The 19,580-nt window shown below is 46.8% G+C and overlaps 1 protein-coding gene across 1 annotated transcript in view; it reads right to left on the bottom strand.

Moving 5' to 3' along the window:
• Positions 1-19,580, bottom strand: part of LOC310794185 (sodium/potassium/calcium exchanger 3-like) — a gene marked incomplete at both ends in the record, with an annotated part of 62,797 nt that overhangs the window by 16,690 nt on the left and 26,527 nt on the right. The window contains one exon of the mRNA XM_083656118.1: positions 4,927-5,003. Within this exon, the coding sequence (XP_083512244.1) occupies positions 4,927-5,003 (77 nt within the window). The remainder of the gene's footprint in view (positions 1-4,926; positions 5,004-19,580) is intronic.

A 19,580-nucleotide genomic window follows, 5' to 3' on the forward strand; every position in this document is an offset into this window, starting at 1 on the left:
TGTAATGAAATCACGTCAAGGCGTTCCTGAGATGTTGCGCTAACGAGCATGGAACAGTGGGGCTAGCTCGGGGTTTTACAGAGGAAGCTGCGCAAGTGATGCTGAAAGCTGTAGTTCCTCGAATGGCCACTTGAGTGACGTTGTTCCCGTTCACTCCATGTTAAAATGTCCCACTTTGTAACAGTGATTAAGCATGTTTACAGACTGGACCGAAACACGATTTTGGCCTATATAGCTCATTTCAACTTTCGTGAGTACGGGGGTGAATTTTTATATAACTCACCCATTTAGAGAAAAATAGACGATAGAAAAGACTATGGCCTCATTTATACTGTCTGGTACAAGTGACCCAATTCAAATTTTGTGCTCACATGTGACACAGATCCGATATGTGTTATGAACAGTGTTGTAGTACTCGAGTCCGAGTCCTAGACTCATTTTCAGGACTCGTGACTGGACTTGGACTTGCAGCACTGATGACTCTACTACTCTTACTTTGACTCGAGCATTCATGCATTTGGACTCGGAAGTTGGCGAGGAGGACTCAGACTTGTTAATTGATAGAGACAGTTTGTGTTAGTTTTTAGTTAATAAAGTCCCTGATTAGTTGTTAGGTGGACTTAAGCCTGGATTATGCTTGACGCTCTGGCCGGCCGCACGGAAATGAGAGACACGGAATCCTGACGAGGAAACGTGTGGAGCTTTTATACTCTGTGTGGGTTTCTGCTCGCGGAATTGAGCGCGAGTCTTGAAAACTCCACTCTGTCTGCCCAGCCGCGTCCGCGTCCGCGTAGTTACAAAATTCGGGGTGCGCACGGCCAGGCAAAAACCGTCCGCACGGAGCCTTGCGGAGGGGCGTGTCTGCTGATTTGACGTCACTTTTCCGTGCGGACACTCGCGTTCCTCGCTGATGCGGAAAGCATAATGAGACCTTTATGCACTGGTGCACACGCGCACCTGATCAATTAAGCATCCGCCTGGAGTGCACCCTCTGTAATGTTGCCAATAAACTGCCTTTTGTTTTGTTAGAGGGCTAAGCACAATTTCAATTAAAATACAATATACCATATACGTATATACAGCCAATGGTATAGATGCACTGCGGAGCGCATCATCATTTAGAAACCATGCCCAAAACGGGGGGAAACAAAAACACCCCCCCGAATCCTGACTTTCTCCTATGTCACGTGTTGCACACAAAGATCATATATACGGAAGATGAACACTCCAACTTACTTCCTTGACAGCTAGATCCACATTTTTCTTCTCGCCAATTCTCAATGGCTTCCTTGTTTTGCTCGATAGTACAAAAAAACTTTAATTGGCGATGTTTTACATTTGTCGTCTGCGCAGCCCACCACACAACAGCTTTTAGCTATGTTAAATTCAAGTAAAATGACGCTGGTGTATGGGAGTGAATGGAGAGCTTTCCCCCGTGATGGGCGTGGCCTATTTCATGCAGTGTCTCTATGGACGGAGAGATGGACAACCATTTAACGCCTCCGGCCATGGCTCTCACCGGCGGAGGCATAACAACATCATTGTAGCACCTTGCACTGCCATTGCTAGTGTTCTTCATTGTTGTTTTTCTCTTTTCAAATGTATATCATTACTGCTCTTGGGTGGTTCTGCTCTCTTATGCTATGTTTCATATTTTTCACCTGTTGCTTTTTGCTTATATTTTGTGTCCTGCGGAGCCTCCCGGCCTAAGAATCTCACATGAGTGCACTTGTGCAACCGGAGAGACAATAAAGATCATGAATCTTGAATGTACCATGGGCACAGTATGACAGGAAAAGGCTTACAGTTCAGAACCGTGGTTGTTTCATACTTTAAAGCGGTACACACATACGTCCCTACACACACTGGCTGTGTTACTGTCTGTATGAAGAAGAGGTGTGCCACTCCTACAGTATAAGAAGCCCCAGGCCATTCAGTCAGCGCTGCAGATTTGTTAATATAAGGGAAAGTAGGGGGTCAATGGTCATATGTAATCCCAACTCAAATACATAAGAGTGGACAATTTCCTCTTCAATATCGGCTTGTTTGCATCTCAGTTCTGTTTTTAAACCAAGGTTGCGTATTTTCGAAAAAATGGAAAAGCATTAGAGATATACTACTGTATACTGTGCAGGTATTAGCCCTCCGTGCCTGGCACCGTAAAAATACTTGGCATGCAGTTCTCTCCACAATGAAGGGCACAATAAAAGCAGTTATAAAATGGCATACAGTAGACTTTGCTACAGTGCATTATATTAAAGGTTAGAAATAGCAGGGAGGTGGCTGGCGGTGATATATATTTGAGCAGTTTTTCCCAGAAAAGGTTATTTTCACTTGCCCTTCTGCAGCGGGAAAAGGCCGACTCAGAGGGTGGGAGCACTGTACGTATATGGTGACATTGCCTATAGAGTCAGAAAAGGAAATGTGACTGGCAGAACGGTCCATTCGGTAGTTCTTGGTGTTCTGTTTATGCACAGCAAAGCTCCCCAGAGACGCCGCTCTGCTGGCATGGGCTTGCATTACAGTCAGCCCTCCAGAGACGCAGCGCTAGTACAAAACAACACAGTTCCTCCTATACCAGAACATTCTGCCGACTCTGAGGCCATGCCAGAGCCATGGGACCTCCACTTATGACCCGCATATTGACCCCTGCGCTGAGTGTAGGTGGCCATGTACATGCCAGAAGACCCGGTGTAGGCGGCCATATACATGCCTGATCCATAAGATATTGACAGAAAGGCAAATGGATACTTAGGAGGAGCCCACAGGTTGCTGTGGAGGTCTGTGGGACAGAGGAAATAAAGCCAAGGCTATATGGTGCTTCCATCATATAGCTCTTGTCCTCTGATTTGGGTGATTTTAATTTTTTAAAGACCCCATGAAATGACATCTCTGCTTCCTGGATTTGATGCATTTCCTGTTGAAACAGGATGTTGGGGTGGCGAATTTCAAAATTGCAGGATTGCAGATGGAGGACCCACCCGATTCTGCCTCCGATTGGCTTATCCTGATATTTTACCTTAACCAATCATCACTCCTCATGCCTAAACTCGTCAGTCGTCGTCATGCCTAAACCCAACCCATTTTTCCTCCTGCCATCCTGCATTAGAGAAATGTGTGTTGGGGCGTGACAGAATGCAGCAAAGAATCATTCAAAAGTCAAAGCCAATGGAATATGAGAGATACATGTCGGCAACTGTTTTTCTGAGTTCTGGAATAGTTTACACATCTTGGAGATACAAGCTTTTCACCCGACAGAGAGATTATGGATTCTACAGTACAGTGGTTACATGGTGCTGTAAGGGCAACACACTTCATCATAACATATTAATAACATCTTGTGAGATTTAAACGAAACACGGATTTTCAACACGGATTTCTCCAAATTGTGGCTTTGTTTCACTTTTATCTGTGCTTTCATCATCTTCCACCGTTCCTTCAAAAGCTCATGCATACCCACACGCACACCTATTACCATCTCTCTCTCTCTCCATTCATTCTGTCCCATCTGTCTCAATACGCTTCCTTCTAGAGCTGGGCAATTAACCAAAAACGTATTGAAACCTAAATTTAGACCCTTTAACCGACTTATTTAATCTTGCTCATGTCAATGAATTCATTCATTCAATTAATGAATTAATGATCATTTGGTTAATACTTTTCCCAATGAATGCGTGCATTCATGAACTGTCCCGTTAAAAAATACTACGTTGTGTTCAGTCACTCCGCCTCGTCCAACTAACATTAGTCCGTGTTCAGGCGTTGACTCAAAGCCAATCTGTCGACATAGAGAATGACATGAGAGAAAACACAGAGGCAACAAACAGTACAGTACAGAGCTTGTCAGTGAACTATGAGAGCAGTTTTGAAGAAAAAGCGTATAAAATAAATAATCGTTCATCGTAATCATCGTAATCGAGGTAAGAGTTTGAAATAATCGTGATATTGATTTGAAGTCATATCGCCAAGCACTACAGTACTTCCCTCCATAATATAGTCATTTGTCATTCTTATTTTTCCCTCCTCTCCTCTCTTTCTCAAGCTCCCTCCTCCTTACTTGTTCATCTCTTTTGATTCAGCTGTGTCGCTCTCTCTCTCTCTCTCTCTCTCTCTCTCTCTCTCTCTCTCTCTCTCTCTCTCTCTCTCTCTCTCTCTCTCTCTCTCTCTCTCTCTCTCTCTCTCTCTCTCTCTCTCTCTCTCTCTCTCTTCTTCCCTCCCTCCCTGTATCTGCAGCAGCACACAGAAATGTGGTTGTAATTGAGGGAGGTATCGCCAGCGGGCCATAAATAAAGTGATAACAGTGCGTTGACATGGGAAGGGAGGGGCAAAGAGAAAAGGAGGGAAGAGGAGAGGAGAGGTCAGGATAAGACAGGAGAGGAGAGAAGGAGAGGAGAGGACACGACAGGAGATGAGAGGAGGAGGAGAGGAGAGGAGGATCGGAGACGAGAGGACAGGAGAGGACAGTGAAGGAGACGACAAGACAGGAGAGGAGTGGAGGACGAGAGGACAGGACATGACAGGAGAGGACAGAAAATGAGAGAGAGGACGAGAGGAGAGGAGAGGACAGGAGAGGAGAGAGACTGGCTTGGCTTTGCTGGGTACCATTTGTTTAGCCTTGTGCTGGATGCTAGCTGGCCAGCAACTATCCCACTTCCGAAAACAAAATGAAACATGATCGCAACTGAGAGGGATTGTGTCATTTCCTCCATTTGGTCACAATGTAGTTTTGTGGGAATGTTTGAATTTTGATGTGGGGCTGTTGTGAGTTAAAAAGTAAGATGACGTAAGAATGTGATGTTCCAGGAAAAAAAACAGTTAAAGTACAACGGGTGGCACAGTTTCTCTCTTTCTCTCAAATACACACACACACACGCACACGCACACGCACACACAAATACACACTGACACAGGTCAAGGTAAACTTACACACAGGACGTGTAGGGCCACCGCTCCCTCTGTCCTCTCTTTGTTTGTGAACAGGTCTGTTGGGAACTCATGCAGAGCTGGAAGAGAGAGAAACATCAGGTTATATAGGTGTGTGTGTGTGTGTGTGTGTGTGTGTGTGTGTGTGTGTGTGTGTGTGTGTGTGTGTGTGTGTGTGTGTGTGTGTGTGTGCGTCTGTGTGTGTTCGTGTGTGTGTGTGTGTGTGTGTGTGTGTGTGTGTCTGTCTGCGTGTGTCTGTGCACGAGTGTTACAGCCCGACTGTGCTCTGCCAAGGACTCGGCATGAGTGTGCAAGCTTCCTCGGAGAGCGACGAGAGAACAGGGGGATGGAAAAAGTGAGCGCTCGGAGAGGACAAAGCGAGGGCAAAGAGGAGAGAGAGCGCTGTAAAAATAGAGCGAGGGATATTTAGGATACGGCAAGAGGGATGGAGAGCGAGCGAGAGCGAGGGAGAGAGAGAGAGAGAGAGAGAGAGGGAAGGGGGGGGGGTTCAACTGCAATTTGCAAAGTCCACTTTTCTGCATGAGAATGCGAGTGCAATGGAGCACGGGAGAGAGAGAGATTCAAGATTCAAGATTCAAGATTCAAGATTTTTATTGTCACTCCATGGTACAAGTATCACGTGTGAAATTCTTGTGCTGTGGGCTCCGTTTACAACATAGTACAAATGTAGGGCATATGAGTGCAAAAACAACAAGAGACACAACAAGCAATAAGGCAGTATAGTGATAAGACAAGTCAGAGACAGTGGCATATTCACTGCACATAGGTGCACATGTCCTGTGCATACTTTAGAGAGTCAGGGAGACAGCGAGCGAGAGAGAGAGAGAGAGAGAGAGAGAGAGAGCGAGAGAGAGAGAGAGAGAGAGCAGTTGTGAGTGAGAGAAGGAGAGGGAGAGAGCAAGTGAGATTGAGAGAAAAGTGGAAAATTGGCAGGTGAAAAGAGTGAAAGGAAACAGAAGAAGAAGGTGAAACTGAGAGAGGCCTGAGTTATTCTAGCCCTCTGCATGGCTGGCTGACTCCTCCCCCCCCCCCCCCCCCCCCACCATGACAGGCTCTTGGCTGTGGGGTAGTGTTGAGGTCCCACCCCCCCCCCCCCCCACCCACCATGACAGGCTCTTGGCTGTGGGGTAGTGTTGGGCCCTCACCCCCCCCGCCCCCCCACCACCATGACAGGCTCTTGGCTGTGGGGTAGTGTTGAGGAAGCCTTGTTTCTCAGCCCTCCAGCAGCAGGTCACCCCCATCACCCTCACCTCCTACACCAATCAACAGCCTCTTCACGGGCCACTGCTAACATCTGCTACATATTTGGCCACCTTCCCCCCCTGGAAAGCACTGAGACAGCCAGGCTAATGCTAATGATTGCTATCATCTGGTGCACCAAATGTCAGGATCAGAGAAATATTCGATTCACCAAATACAAGTATGCAGGGATTTGTCTTGGGGATCTTGGTGAAGACACAGCTGACGACCATACTGGTGTTTCACAGAATGTATGGACAAAGGTTGTGCAAGACTGCCAGGAAAAGATTCAACACAGAAGAACGCTGCATAATATATTTTGTTTGACAATTGACCAATGAGGGTAACTTGTTACAGTAGTATTTTGTGGTCATTAGTAATTTCATGTGTTTGTTTTTTAATTCAATGTTGTAATGTTGATGACTTTTTAAATTTGAATATCGTTACTTTTGTTTTAATATTTTCATTTGCGAATTTTAAGAATTAGATAGAAAAAAGAGAAACCCCATGGCATTTCATGCAGACAATCTGTTGCTAATTGGGGGGGAAATTGACATAAATGAGATTGTCTTACTGTTTTAAAAACAGAGGAAAAGTCTTGCATTGCATTTTAGAACCATGATGGACAACAGACTGGCCCGCACAAGCGATGAAGTGCTACAATTTACATCTCCACCATCATCATCATCTGCATCATCAACTACGGTACATCTATTTCAGGTAGCGATTTCCTACATTTCCCAGAATGACTTTCAACATATCCCCAGCGAACGGGGGTGAACTTGTAGTGTTCAGCTGTGTGTTATTGTACAGTACACGTATGTGGGTAGAGCAATAGCATCATGGCTGCATTGCATTACGGTCTATCAAGACTGTCATTGGAGAAATCGGTGTCACTTGTTGTGGTGCAGTTTCAAGATTCAAGATCAAAGATTCAAGATTCACTTTAAGTGAAGTGAAGACAGTAAGTGATCAGATTACACAAACGAGGAATTTGAATTTGATGGTTTAGATCACTGAAAAGATTTGGCTGGAAATATCTCAACGTCCACAAGATAAATACAAACACACCACCAAACAACAGAATGGGCCCAGAAATGCAATGTACATTGGCAGTGTTTTAGCCTGGATTTATCCTTTAATGTAAAAAAAAAATTAAACATACTCAAGTAAAACTATTATTGAATACTACTCAATTACTCAAGTAGAAATTACAGTACAAGCTTTTATAACGACTACTGTACGCAAACGTTACCGATCAAATCTCCTCAAACCTCCTCAGTAGTCTGAGAAGTTCAGCGTCCTCCTCACCTGTTCGCATGCTGCAAGCAGGTTAGAGAGAAAATGAGAACATCAAGAATAGTTCACAGCTTTCCCACTGTCCCCCCCCCTTCTCACTCTGGTGACCTATTTGCATCCATCTCCATGTGTGTGAGTGGATGCAGTGCCCCCCCCCCCCCCCACACACACACACACACACACTATGTTCCATTGCTGTAACGTCTCAAGTATTAACCAGTGGGCAAGGCACAAGGTTTTCCCACGAGGACCAGGAAGTAACCCTGAAAGCTGTAATTCATCGAATGGTCACTTGAGGCAGGGCTCAGAAGTTCCGTCATTCCCGTTCACCCCCATGTTAAAATGCCCCACTTTGTAACAGTGATTAAGCATCTTTACAGACTGGTCCGTAACACGGTTTTGGTCTATATAGCTAATTTCACATTTTCATAACAACTGTATGGGGGTCATTTATTTTTTTTATAACTCGCCCGATAGAAAGGGGGGTGATTGACAGGTCGCCTGTCCAGTGATCGCACAGCTTGCCGATCACAGACCAATAGCAGGCGGAGCTGCGGCTCTAGGAAACCCCCATCTCACGTGAGCTGCGCAAGGACTCAACCCATTCTCTAGCACTCTGCTGACAAAAAATCAAGATGGCGACGGCCAACACGTCAACTCAAAACGGGAGCCCAAAATCAATGGGATAGCTCTGTCCACATTTTTTAGGTCAGTGGTATTAACATAACGCCCCCCCCCACACTATGTTCCAGTGCTGTAACGTCTCAAGTCTTAACACATAGCACTATGTTCCAGTGCTGTAACGTCTCAAGTCTTAACACAACCCCCCCCCCCCCCGCACTATGTTCCAGTGCTGTAACCTCTCAAGTCTTAACACAACCCCCCCCCCCCCCGCACTATGTTCCAGTGCTGTAACCTCTCAAGTCTTAACACAACCCCCCCCCCCCGCACTATGTTCCAGTGCTGTAACGTCTCAAGTCTTAACACAACCCCCCCCCCCGCACTATGTTCCAGTGCTGTAACATCTCAAGTCTTAACACAACCCCCCCCCCCGCACTATGTTCCAGTGCTGTAACGTCTCAAGTCTTAACACAACCCCCCCCCCGCACTATGTTCCAGTGCTGTAACATCTCAAGTCTTAACACAATGCCCCCTCCCTCGCACTATGTTCCAGTGCTGTTAAGTCTCAAGTTTGAACACAACCCCCCCCCCGCACTATGTTCCAGTGCTGTAATGTCTCAAGTCTCAACACAACCCCCCCCCGCACTATGTTCCAGTGCTGTAACGTCTCAAGTCTCAACACAACCCCCCCCCGCACTATGTTCCAGTGCTGTAACGTCTCAAGTCTCAACACAACCCCCCCCCATGCACTATGTTCCAGTGCTGTAAAGTCTCAAGTTTGAACACAACCCCCCCCCCCCCCCCGCACTATGTTCCAGTGCTGTAACGTCTCAAGTCTTAACATAACGCCCCCCCCCCGCACTATGTTCCAGTGCTGTAACGTCTCAAGTCTTAACACATAGCACTATGTTCCAGTGCTGTAACATCTCAAGTCTTAACACAACCCCCCCTCGGCACTATGTTCCAGTGCTGTAACGTCTCAAGTCTTAACACATAGCACTATGTTCCAGTGCTGTAACGTCTCAAGTCTTAACACAACCCCCCCCCCCCCCCCGCACTATGTTCCAGTGCTGTAACCTCTCAAGTCTTAACACAACCCCCCCCCCGCACTATGTTCCAGTGCTGTAACGTCTCAAGTCTTAACACAACCCCCCCCCCCCCCGCACTATGTTCCAGTGCTGTAACGTCTCAAGTCTTAACACAACCCCCCCCCCCCGCACTATGTTCCAGTGCTGTAACCTCTCAAGTCTTAACACAACCCCCCCCCCCCCCGCACTATGTTCCAGTGCTGTAACGTCTCAAGTCTTAACACAACACCCCCCCCGCACTATGTTCCAGTGCTGTAACCTCTCAAGTCTTAACACAACCCCCCCCCCCCCCCGCACTATGTTCCAGTGCTGTAACGTCTCAAGTATTAACACAACACCCCCCCCCGCACTATGTTCCAGTGCTGTAACGTCTCAAGTCTTAACACAACGCCCCCACGCACTATGTTCCAGTGCTGTAACGTCTCAAGTATTAACACAACCCCCCCCCCCCGCACTATGTTCCAGTGCTGTAACCTCTCAAGTCTTAACACAACCCCCCCCCCCCCGCACTATGTTCCAGTGCTGTAACGTCTCAAGTCTTAACACAACACCCCCCCCGCACTATGTTCCAGTGCTGTAACGTCTCAAGTATTAACACAACACCCCCCCCCGCACTATGTTCCAGTGCTGTAACGTCTCAAGTTTGAACACAAGCCCCCCCCCCCCCCCCCCCCCCCGCACTATGTTCCAGTGCTGTAACGTCTCAAGTCTTAACACAATGCAGAGCAGCCTGTAAAAAGGCACAGAGGGAACAAAGCAGCAGAGCGGATGGCCATCTCACAGCTCCAGCTGGATGTGTTTAATATTTACGGCTACAAGCCGGCGCTAGCTATGACCCAACCCAGCCAGAACGCCGGGCTAGTGTGAAGAGAGGGAACAGGCAGCTCCCATGACAGGACTATAGGACTATACGTGGGGGATGACAAAAGGGAGGTATTCATTCAGCAGGATAAGCAGCACACTATGTACTTCCATTGTCGTGGTTTCCATTCTGGGCCGCAACCTTTTTTGCACGTCTCTTCTCTCTTGTCCTTCCTGCCACTCGCCACTTGAAAGCGTCTGCAGCAGAGGAGCCAGAGAGATGACTAGGTACAGCAGAGGACAAGGTGGCGACAGCGAGGCACAGTGACGATGGAAGACAGAGAGAAAGAAGTTTAACAAAATCAGCAGAATTCCCAAGATGACTGAAGTATTCAAAGAGCCTGCAGGCAAAAAAAAAACTCCACTGCGAATCACTATTGTTCTACGAAGCATGAAGTGCGTAATCTGAGCCAAGTACAGCCAAGGAGATGCATGCAACACACAAGACACCGAACCTCCACGCACGACACGCACAAGGTGTTCATAGTATACCATGGGTTCATTTAATACACATCCAAATTCACAGCTTCTAAGTCTGAATCAGAAACACCTGATGTAATCACCAAGTATAAAATACCCTACAGGAATTTACTTTGGTGACACTAGTCGGAAGGTATGTTAAAAACTGTTTGGAGGAATGAGGGTGCTGTACTGCGGCTGCCCACTGCTCCTACAATACAGTATGTTCTACTGTAGGTAGGTACTGTACATAGGATGGGTCAAATGCAGAGGATACATTTCCCCATGGGGACAAAAAAAGTACACAAACTAATAATAATAGTATTAAATTGAATAATGCAAGGGAGCCACCACAACCTCCTCCTCTGATACTGGTTGGACAAGAGGTGCCCGTTGTGAACTTGACAAAATACCTGGGCTACCACCTAGACTCAAAGCTCACATTTTGAAGAGGCAGTGAAGAAAGCCTCCAAGATGACCTAGTCACGGTCTACACTACTCTCATACGGCCATGTCTCCTCCAATATGGCGCAGTGCTCTTGGTGAGATGCAATAAGAAACAGCAAGCCAAGTTGGAATGAGTTCAAACACGTTCCCGTAAAATTATTAGAAGAAGAGCTGGCATCACCTCACAGGTACTACCTTCACTTCCAAAATACTGTAGCAGGGAGGAGTCTGCTGTCAATTTGCAAAGGGACTTGCAGAAACCACAACATCCTCTGCATGTGAGGCAGCTGTACTGCCAGAACATTAAGAAACCAAAACAAACCGGATGAGTTTAACCAAGTGAAAAACTCAACTCTGCATACCGCTAGGCTATTTAATCAACCATCTTAAAAGAGCTTCTATTTTTTTTTTTATATGAAGCAGGCGATGAGAAGTTTTGTATGTGTATCCTTGCCATGTTCTTTTGATTAAACTAGGAAGTAACATTTTGATTTGACTTATCTGTTTTTTTTTAATTCACCTGGAATAGCTCTCTAGAGTCCAGAGCAGGCCTATTCAATTGGCCTAACCTCTGTAATTATGACACAGTGGAGTCTGTGTTTGACGGGCTCTCGCGAGCTCAGTTTTTAAGTGACAGCGGACCGGAGCTCCTGGTACAGTATCATCGGAAACTAGACATCCAGACGAATACGTAGGTAGCCATGCTACGCTTGCTCGCTGGGACAAAGGTAACGTTTTTGACAAAGGTACGTGTGTGTGTGTGTGTGTGTGTGTGTGTGTGTGTGTGTGTGTGTGTGTGTGTGTGTGTGTGTGTGTGTGTTGTCAGAATGGAGGTGTGATTTTCAGACCTGTTCCTCCATACAATGGCAGTGAATGGACGGAGAGAGATCTTCTCCAACAGATAACGGAGACAGCTGTCATGGTTGTGACTTTCTGCCTTTGTTTAGGTTGTGTATGTCTTTGTGTATTATGTTTCCCACTCTGGTTCTTTTAGTTCTATGTGTAGCATGTTTCTTGTCTGGCCCAGATGTGTCAGTCTTGGTGGGATCACTGCTTTCTGTTACACGTGTCAGTTCAGGGCTGTACCCTAACTCTTGTTTTGCTCATAGCACTGCTGTTACAGAGGTTGATAGTTTTTGTAGCACAGGCCATAACATTGTTACATACATTGTATAAAATGTATGTTACCCTCTCTAAAAACAACCACAAGTCTTACAGGGGACACAATATCCAAACCTTAACAAGAGTTTTATTACACTCAATTCATAGATTTCAGTTGACATCACACGACTTGAGGACACATAAGAAACAACAAGATGCCTAGTGTCAAACAGACAATATCTCAAAAACTATACATCACATCTCTTATATTTTGACATGGATGGTGAGTGAGAGCAGAAGTAGCTGAATGGTTTGATGTATTATGTACAGTAGTGTTAAAAGTTGTGTGAACGGTCATAGTTTTAAAATGTGTGAATTTAGACTGTAAAGTCTGCAAGAGTGAACACTCTAGGCTGGCTCCATAGGATCCCATTATAAAGGTAAAAAAAAAAGAGAGTAAAAAGTATATACAACTTAACCTGTGATTTCTAAGCACAAAAGGTATCAAAAAGCTGAATAAGAGTAATAATAAAGTACTAAAAGTGTTGACCTATTTAAAGTTTTAATGGCGTTTTTGTACTACAAAGTACTGTATGAAAGAGTAGTTAGAGTTCAAATAGGGCATGGTGTGAAACATTCCTCCCACAGACTTACACAACAGGTACTGTTGAACGAAAACGTTCCGTGACTGAAACCAACAAATAGCTGAGGAAACTGAACTGGGAACCAGCGCCATTTATATAGAAGAGTCTCGACACCTCCATTCACTCCAATGGACCAGTTTTTTTACTCTCAAGAGTTCCAGGAAGTAAGGTCCTGGATTAAGCAGCCCTGTCGAGTTGCCGCAAAATGGACAGTTTGTGTTGTACTTGAAAGTTGTTGTTTTTTTAGAATCAAATTGTATATTATCGGGTTTATTGTAGCATTCAAAAGTAGCGCGAGACCCCTTCCTGGCTGTTCATTGGCTAATGAGTGACCCATTTTGGTCCTCCCCTGATGCCACTCTCTCTCTCAATTGCTCTGCTGGGAATGGCAAAGTGTGACTGAAGCATCCAACCTATGGGAGAAGGAGACAGCGGGAAGGGGTCAAGTGGGCACGGTGATGGAGGTGAGAGGCAGAGTGCTGGCAGAGCAGATGCCGCTCAGTGGGCCCAGAGTGATGAGCGCTGTGCCAGGGGGAGACACCAGGGGGAGACACGAGGGGGAGACACAGCCAGGCAGCAGAGCGCTATGCCAGGGGGAGACACCAGGGGGAGACACCAGGGGGAGACACCAGGGGGAGACACCAGGGGGAGACACAGCCAGGCAGCAGAGCGCTGTGCCAGGGGGAGACACCAGGGGGAGACACCAGGGGGAGACACCAGGGGGAGACACGGCCAGGCAGCAGAGCGCTGTGCCAGGGGGAGACACCAGGGGGAGACACCAGGGGGAGACACCAGGGGGAGACACCAGGGGGAGACACCAGGGGGAGACACCAGGGGGAGACACCAGGGGGAGACACAGCCAGGCAGCAGAGCGCTATGCCAGGGGGAGACACCAGGGGGAGACACAGCCAGGCAGCAGATGCGCTCGTCTGCCGCAGCCTTCTCTAGTTGACGCCAGCGCGAACGCACAGCCTCTCACTCCAAACACCTGCGTCACCGACACGATCTACACGCCGCATAGCTCCATATGCTGCCAGATAGCCCAGAGCTGGGCTCTAAGTGACTTTCACTTCGCTCGGTTCAAAATGCACGGCTGAATTGAAGCTGCAGTTCACAAAATATTGACTATCCTCTGAGCCTGTATTCTCCATAATCTAGTTATAGATTGGATGTGTGTATGTTTTTATTCGATTTCCACTCAAGAAAATGAAAACAATTAACTGACTGAATTAAAAGACCCTCACACTGACACACACACACACACACACACACACACACACACACACACACACACACACACACACACACACACACACACACACACACACACACACACACACACACACACACACACACACACACACACACACACACACACACACACTACACTACACTACACTACACTACACTACACACTCACCCCTCCCCTCTAGCATTTCACTCATCCCGGGACAGTTATTTGAGCACACATGCTATAATTGTCCTCCTCGCTTTATCTTTACACAATTACACACAGCGACACTGGGGAGCTGCCCGTTATATCCACAGTCTGCCACTGCTTGTCACGATCTGCTCCTGGGGTTCCGGGTCAACCCCTCCGTCAACCCCTCAGGCCTGCAGGCTGCCATCCTCTAGACATCCACCAGATGTCCGCGGACTTTCTCTCCTTACCTCCTGCACCGACACCTGTCTGCCATCAGCCTCTGTCCTGTTACTTGGTTCCGCCAGAGAGCTTTATTAGAGAGACACCCCAACTTCCAGTCACTTCCTGTATCTGTGCCACAGAGGTGTCGCCACTGCCAAGCCCACGTAGGAGACTGGTCAGCAAATTAAGTTTCATACACTCACAGACAGCCAATCACAAGCTGATGACCACACCCATTTAGGAGACTGGAAGAGTACAACTTCTTACAATTGGTGGAGCCTGCAGTGGGGTGTCTCTATCTAATATTAACCGTCTCTGGTTCCGCCTTCACCTGCCTGCCATCAGCCAATCAGTTCCCAGAGTCTTCCCATTCAGCCAGCTGCTCCCTGTTTGTCTCTGTGTGTATATATTGTGCGTTCCAGACAACTCGGAGGTCGGAATTTCCCAGTTGAAATGTCCCATTTCCGACCTCCAAGTGTTCCAGGTGCACAACGGTGTTGTGTGTTGGGTGACGTCAGACAGTTGATTCTCAGTGAAGTCGGGGGTAAATGCTTCTGCCAAAGCACTGTCTACCGGCTTTTGCATTTGAGTCCAGACTCTGAGTTACTCCCTGACACTGCTGGCCACTGAGCGACTACACTACAGTGGTTAGAGGGTAAGCTGCCCAGACTTTCTCTACAAACTGATGATGTTCAATCAGGCAACTAAGTTGAGCGGCACACTGTTCAAGAGGACCCACCCAGTATCCATGACCATGAACAACCCTCTCCGAAAGCCAGTGACCAAACTTTGCCGACATGTACGTAATACGTATGCACGTTTCTCAAGCCAACCTTTTATATGTGAGTGAGCTTCATGTTAGAAAGCCACTGAATCTAGCCTAATCCTCAGAAATATCCCAGATACAGTACAGTCACCTTTTCCATCTTTTCCTCTTCTGCTAAGAAGTTGTACATAATTCTCCCAGTGCGCAAATGTGACATTTCAATGGAGAAATTCATTGGTTTTCCACTGCCATTACAGAAGTGGACCTATCACTTTCACGATTTGACTACAGTAAATCAAGTATTCTTGTGTATTTAAATGTATTCAATTCTATTATAAGTTTTCGTCCAAATATGATGCAGGGAGCCATAACCTAAGCACAGCATCCTGACTGTGGGACACAGATGCCAACTTTGCACGCTAAAAGCTTTTTCTCCAGATTGTCCATCAGAAAGCACAAAAGGCCACCGAGATGCCCATTCATTCCACCTCCGTGCTCCATCCCAGTTCAACTATTATTATATTACCTCATTATGCTCCTGCACTTGACGAGTGACTCACCCTTGCCCTATTCAGTACATGGCAACCAGGCAAGGGTTTCAGCCTGTAACAAAAGAGGCCAACTTCACGCGTGCGCACACGCACACACACGCACGCATGCACACACGCACACACACACACACACACACGCACACACACACGCACACGCACACACACACACGCACACGCACACGCACAGTCAATTGAAACTTGTTCAAATAACTGGTCAAATACAGTAACTGTACGTTTGCTCGATCACAGGACATCGATCGAGCAAATACATACAGTAATCATCTGCAATAAGGTAAGTAGTATCTGCAAGTGTTATTTAATTACATTAAAGGGACAGCTCACCCTATTATCCAAAATACATATTTTTCCTCTCACCTGTAGTGCTATTTATCCATCTATATCGTTTTAGGATAGTTGCCTGAGTTTTGGAGATATCGGCCGCAGAGATGTCTGCCTTCTCTTGAATACAATGGAACTGGATGGCACTCGGCTTGTAGTGCTCGAAGCATCAAAAAAATGACCCGGTTACTCAAAATAATCTACAGACTTTGTTGTGAGCAGTTTCATGTAGGAACTATTTTCTTTTGCAGTCTCATGTAGGAACTAGCTAGCAGCTAGTGGGTGTAGTTCGGTCAAAAGAAAATAGTTCCTCCATGAAACTGCTCATAACGAGGTCTGTGGATTATGTTGTGGGGTCATGATTTCTGGAAAGAGACATTACTGTTGAGTTTATCAAATGTATTTCTTTGGCACTTTGAGCACCACAAGCTGAGTGCCCTCCAGTTCCATTAAAGCAGAAACTCTGCGGACAATATCTCCAAAGCTCAGGCAGCTAACACAAAACGATATAGATGGATAAATAACACTACAGGTGAGAGGGAATATATGTATTTTGGATTTTAGGGTGAGCTGTTCCTTTAAATGTGAGACTTGCTGATACTTACCTTGCGTTATTGCACATGATCACGTACAGTGTACAGTGTAAATGCAGTAAGATTCATCGCTTCTTATTCGGTTGGTGGACTATTGTGAATGGAGTTTTAGTTGATTAGGTGGTTTAGACCAGTGGTTCTCAACATGGGGTCTGGGGAGCACCAGGGGTCATTGAGGGGCTTCCAGGGGGTCCCCAGCAGATTGATGAATTGCTAAACTTCGCTATTATTTAATTTCCAAAAAGTAAACACAACTAGAGAATGTAGAAGAATGACTGTTTTGATCATAGTTTCACTTATCACTCTACCTACAATACAGATAGTCGAGCAATCAAACAAATATTGTCCGATTTGAGACAAAACCTCAGCAAATGGGGTACGTAGCCTTAATGTGAACAAAATGAGGGGTCCCTGATAAGGGAAAGGATGAGAAGCACTGGTTTAGACCTTTTCGACAAAGACAATTAAAGCAAAATATAAAATAAAAATAAAAAATAAAATAGGGGGGGACAATGGGTCAGAAGCAATTTGACAGCTTTAGCGACTTTAATGACTGCTTGTCAAAGTACGATTCCTTTAGTCTGGGTATACGATGCCTTCATGAAGCGAAGAGCAGATAACACCAGAAACACATCCATTCACATGCGCACACACACACACATCCGCACAACCAATAATACCCTCTATACACACAAACACCCACCTACGTACATGTTTACATTGTGCAGACACACACAGATTATCCCCCCTTCACACACACACACACACACACACACACAGATACACGCACATAAAACAAACACACACCTACACACACCCGCCCACTTTGATGGGCTTCGTCAGTGCCTGCGCTCCTCGCCCGGGTGTGTGTGAGAGAGGGAGCCAGCCAGCCGCGTCGTCAAGGAAGCTCAGCCCACTCCATAGCAACGGAGCGTGTGTCTCCTCGAGGCTGAGTGGGCCTGAGTGGCAGGAGGGAGAGGTGGGCACAAATAATAGACTGCCAGCCCTAACCTGAGGAGAGTCACTCCACCGCTGCTGCCCCCGCGCCATGCTAACCATTAGCGCTGACGTCTGATCTATACACAGCCTGTTTCACCACATACAAACGCACGGACACGGACGCCTCCTGTGCATTATGGATGGTGTTTGCGGATCGAAGAATACAGGCTTGGGGGGGGGGGGGGGGGGGGGATGGGGGGGGTTAATGGCCAGAGGGGAGGAGGAAGGGGGAGATGGTGGTGGGGGAGCGGGGAGTGAATATTTATAGTGTAAGAGACGTTACCTGTACTTGAAAGCTTTGTCGATATTGTTTCTTCGACAGTCATGCTGACAAAGCATAAGTGAAGGGAAACTGAATTGAGTGCTGGGTGCAGATGAGAGAGAGAGAGAGAGAGAGAGAGAGAGAGAGAGAGAGAGAGATGCTGACTCAAATTGATGTACGGTAGTCGGTGTGGTAATTAGTACAGTTGTAAGTGAGGTCACTGGGATGAACCCCAACAGCTGCTGATGATACCCCCTGCTGGCTGGAGCACACGCACGCATGCACGTGCACTCACACACTGGACACACAGATGGAGGGAGGGAGACACAAAATCACATGCAAACAACCCCCCCCCACCCCCACCCTCACCCCCACCCACACCCACACCCACACCCACACACACACACACACACACACACACAGGTGCAGTCAGCCTCCTCTTGTTGCCCGCTCTGCAATCATGCCCGCCTCCCTGTTCCTCCTCACAGTACAGTACAGTATGCCCAATCAGTGGCAGTCAATGCCTCAATCAGTAATCAGCCTGCAGCTTGCTGGGGGACCCACGCTGCCTGACTCTGCTCCAGTCTCCCTGTGGACCTGCCTGCCTGCCTGAAGCCATGCCACTCTCATTTACCAGGTAGCCTCTGCCTGACGCCATGCCACTCTCATTTACCAGGCAATTTGGAAGGAGTAACTATGCACCAGCGAGGGGCTTTTTCAATTGAGATGTAGCATGAGTTCCGTTTGGCTGGTTTCCCAGCTCACCGCAGCTTTTCCTTTACGCTCGCTTGACGCGTTTGGATGTACAGTACAAGCGGATCACACTACCGCCGCGTTGTGGCTGTAGTTGTATTGTTGCGTTTCTCTACCTTCCTCCTCCTCAGAGTCTTGATGAGGTTTACACACTCTGCTTCCTTTTCCATGAACAGAATTGACAGTATAGTGCGCTGTCTGTCTAGACTAGACTATCTTTGAACTAAGACATTTCACTGCTTCATTTGATTCCCCTCCCTTCTCAAACAAGCATAGAGAGTCCTGTGTCCAAACTTTCTATGTCGCACCCAAGGGGGGGGGGGGGGGAGTTCCAGCCTGTTAAAATGAGGCAAATGCGGAGGTACCAAAAACAGTTATTTGAATATGGCCACTTGAGAGTGGCTCCAAAAGGGAGTCATTCCACATTTACCCCCATATTAAAATACCTGACTTTACAGCATAAATAAGCAACCGGGTTTAAAAAAAAAACGGTTTTGGTCTCTATTGCTAATTACACCTTTCATCACAACTGTACGGGGGGCGAAGTTTTATATAACTCATCCACTCAGAGTCAAATAGATGATAAAAAGACTATGTTTTGGGGCGTGATTGACAGGTTGCCTGTGCCGATCACGGACCAACAACAGGCGGCTAAATGGGAGGGTCACATCCCACTCACTACGACGTCCATCTTTTTTACAGTATATATATGGTCACCACATGGAGTAGAGTGGCATCTTGTGCTGGATCGGAAGTTACAAGGGGTGGTAAGAAGATAATCGAGGTTATACGGTCGATCATCATGTCATCACATCAAGTAACATACCATGAAATGTGCGTGGACATGTGTGTGTTTAGGTGAAAGATTGAGAGAGAGATAGAGAGAGACAGAGAGAGAGAGGGACAGAGAGAGAGAGGGACAGAGAAAAAGAGAAATAACGCATTTGCTTATGTAAAGTCTGGGCTTGG

Source organism: Poromitra crassiceps (assembly GCF_964638095.1).
Source record: "Poromitra crassiceps genome assembly, chromosome: 19".
Lineage (NCBI taxonomy): Eukaryota > Metazoa > Chordata > Actinopteri > Beryciformes > Melamphaidae > Poromitra > Poromitra crassiceps.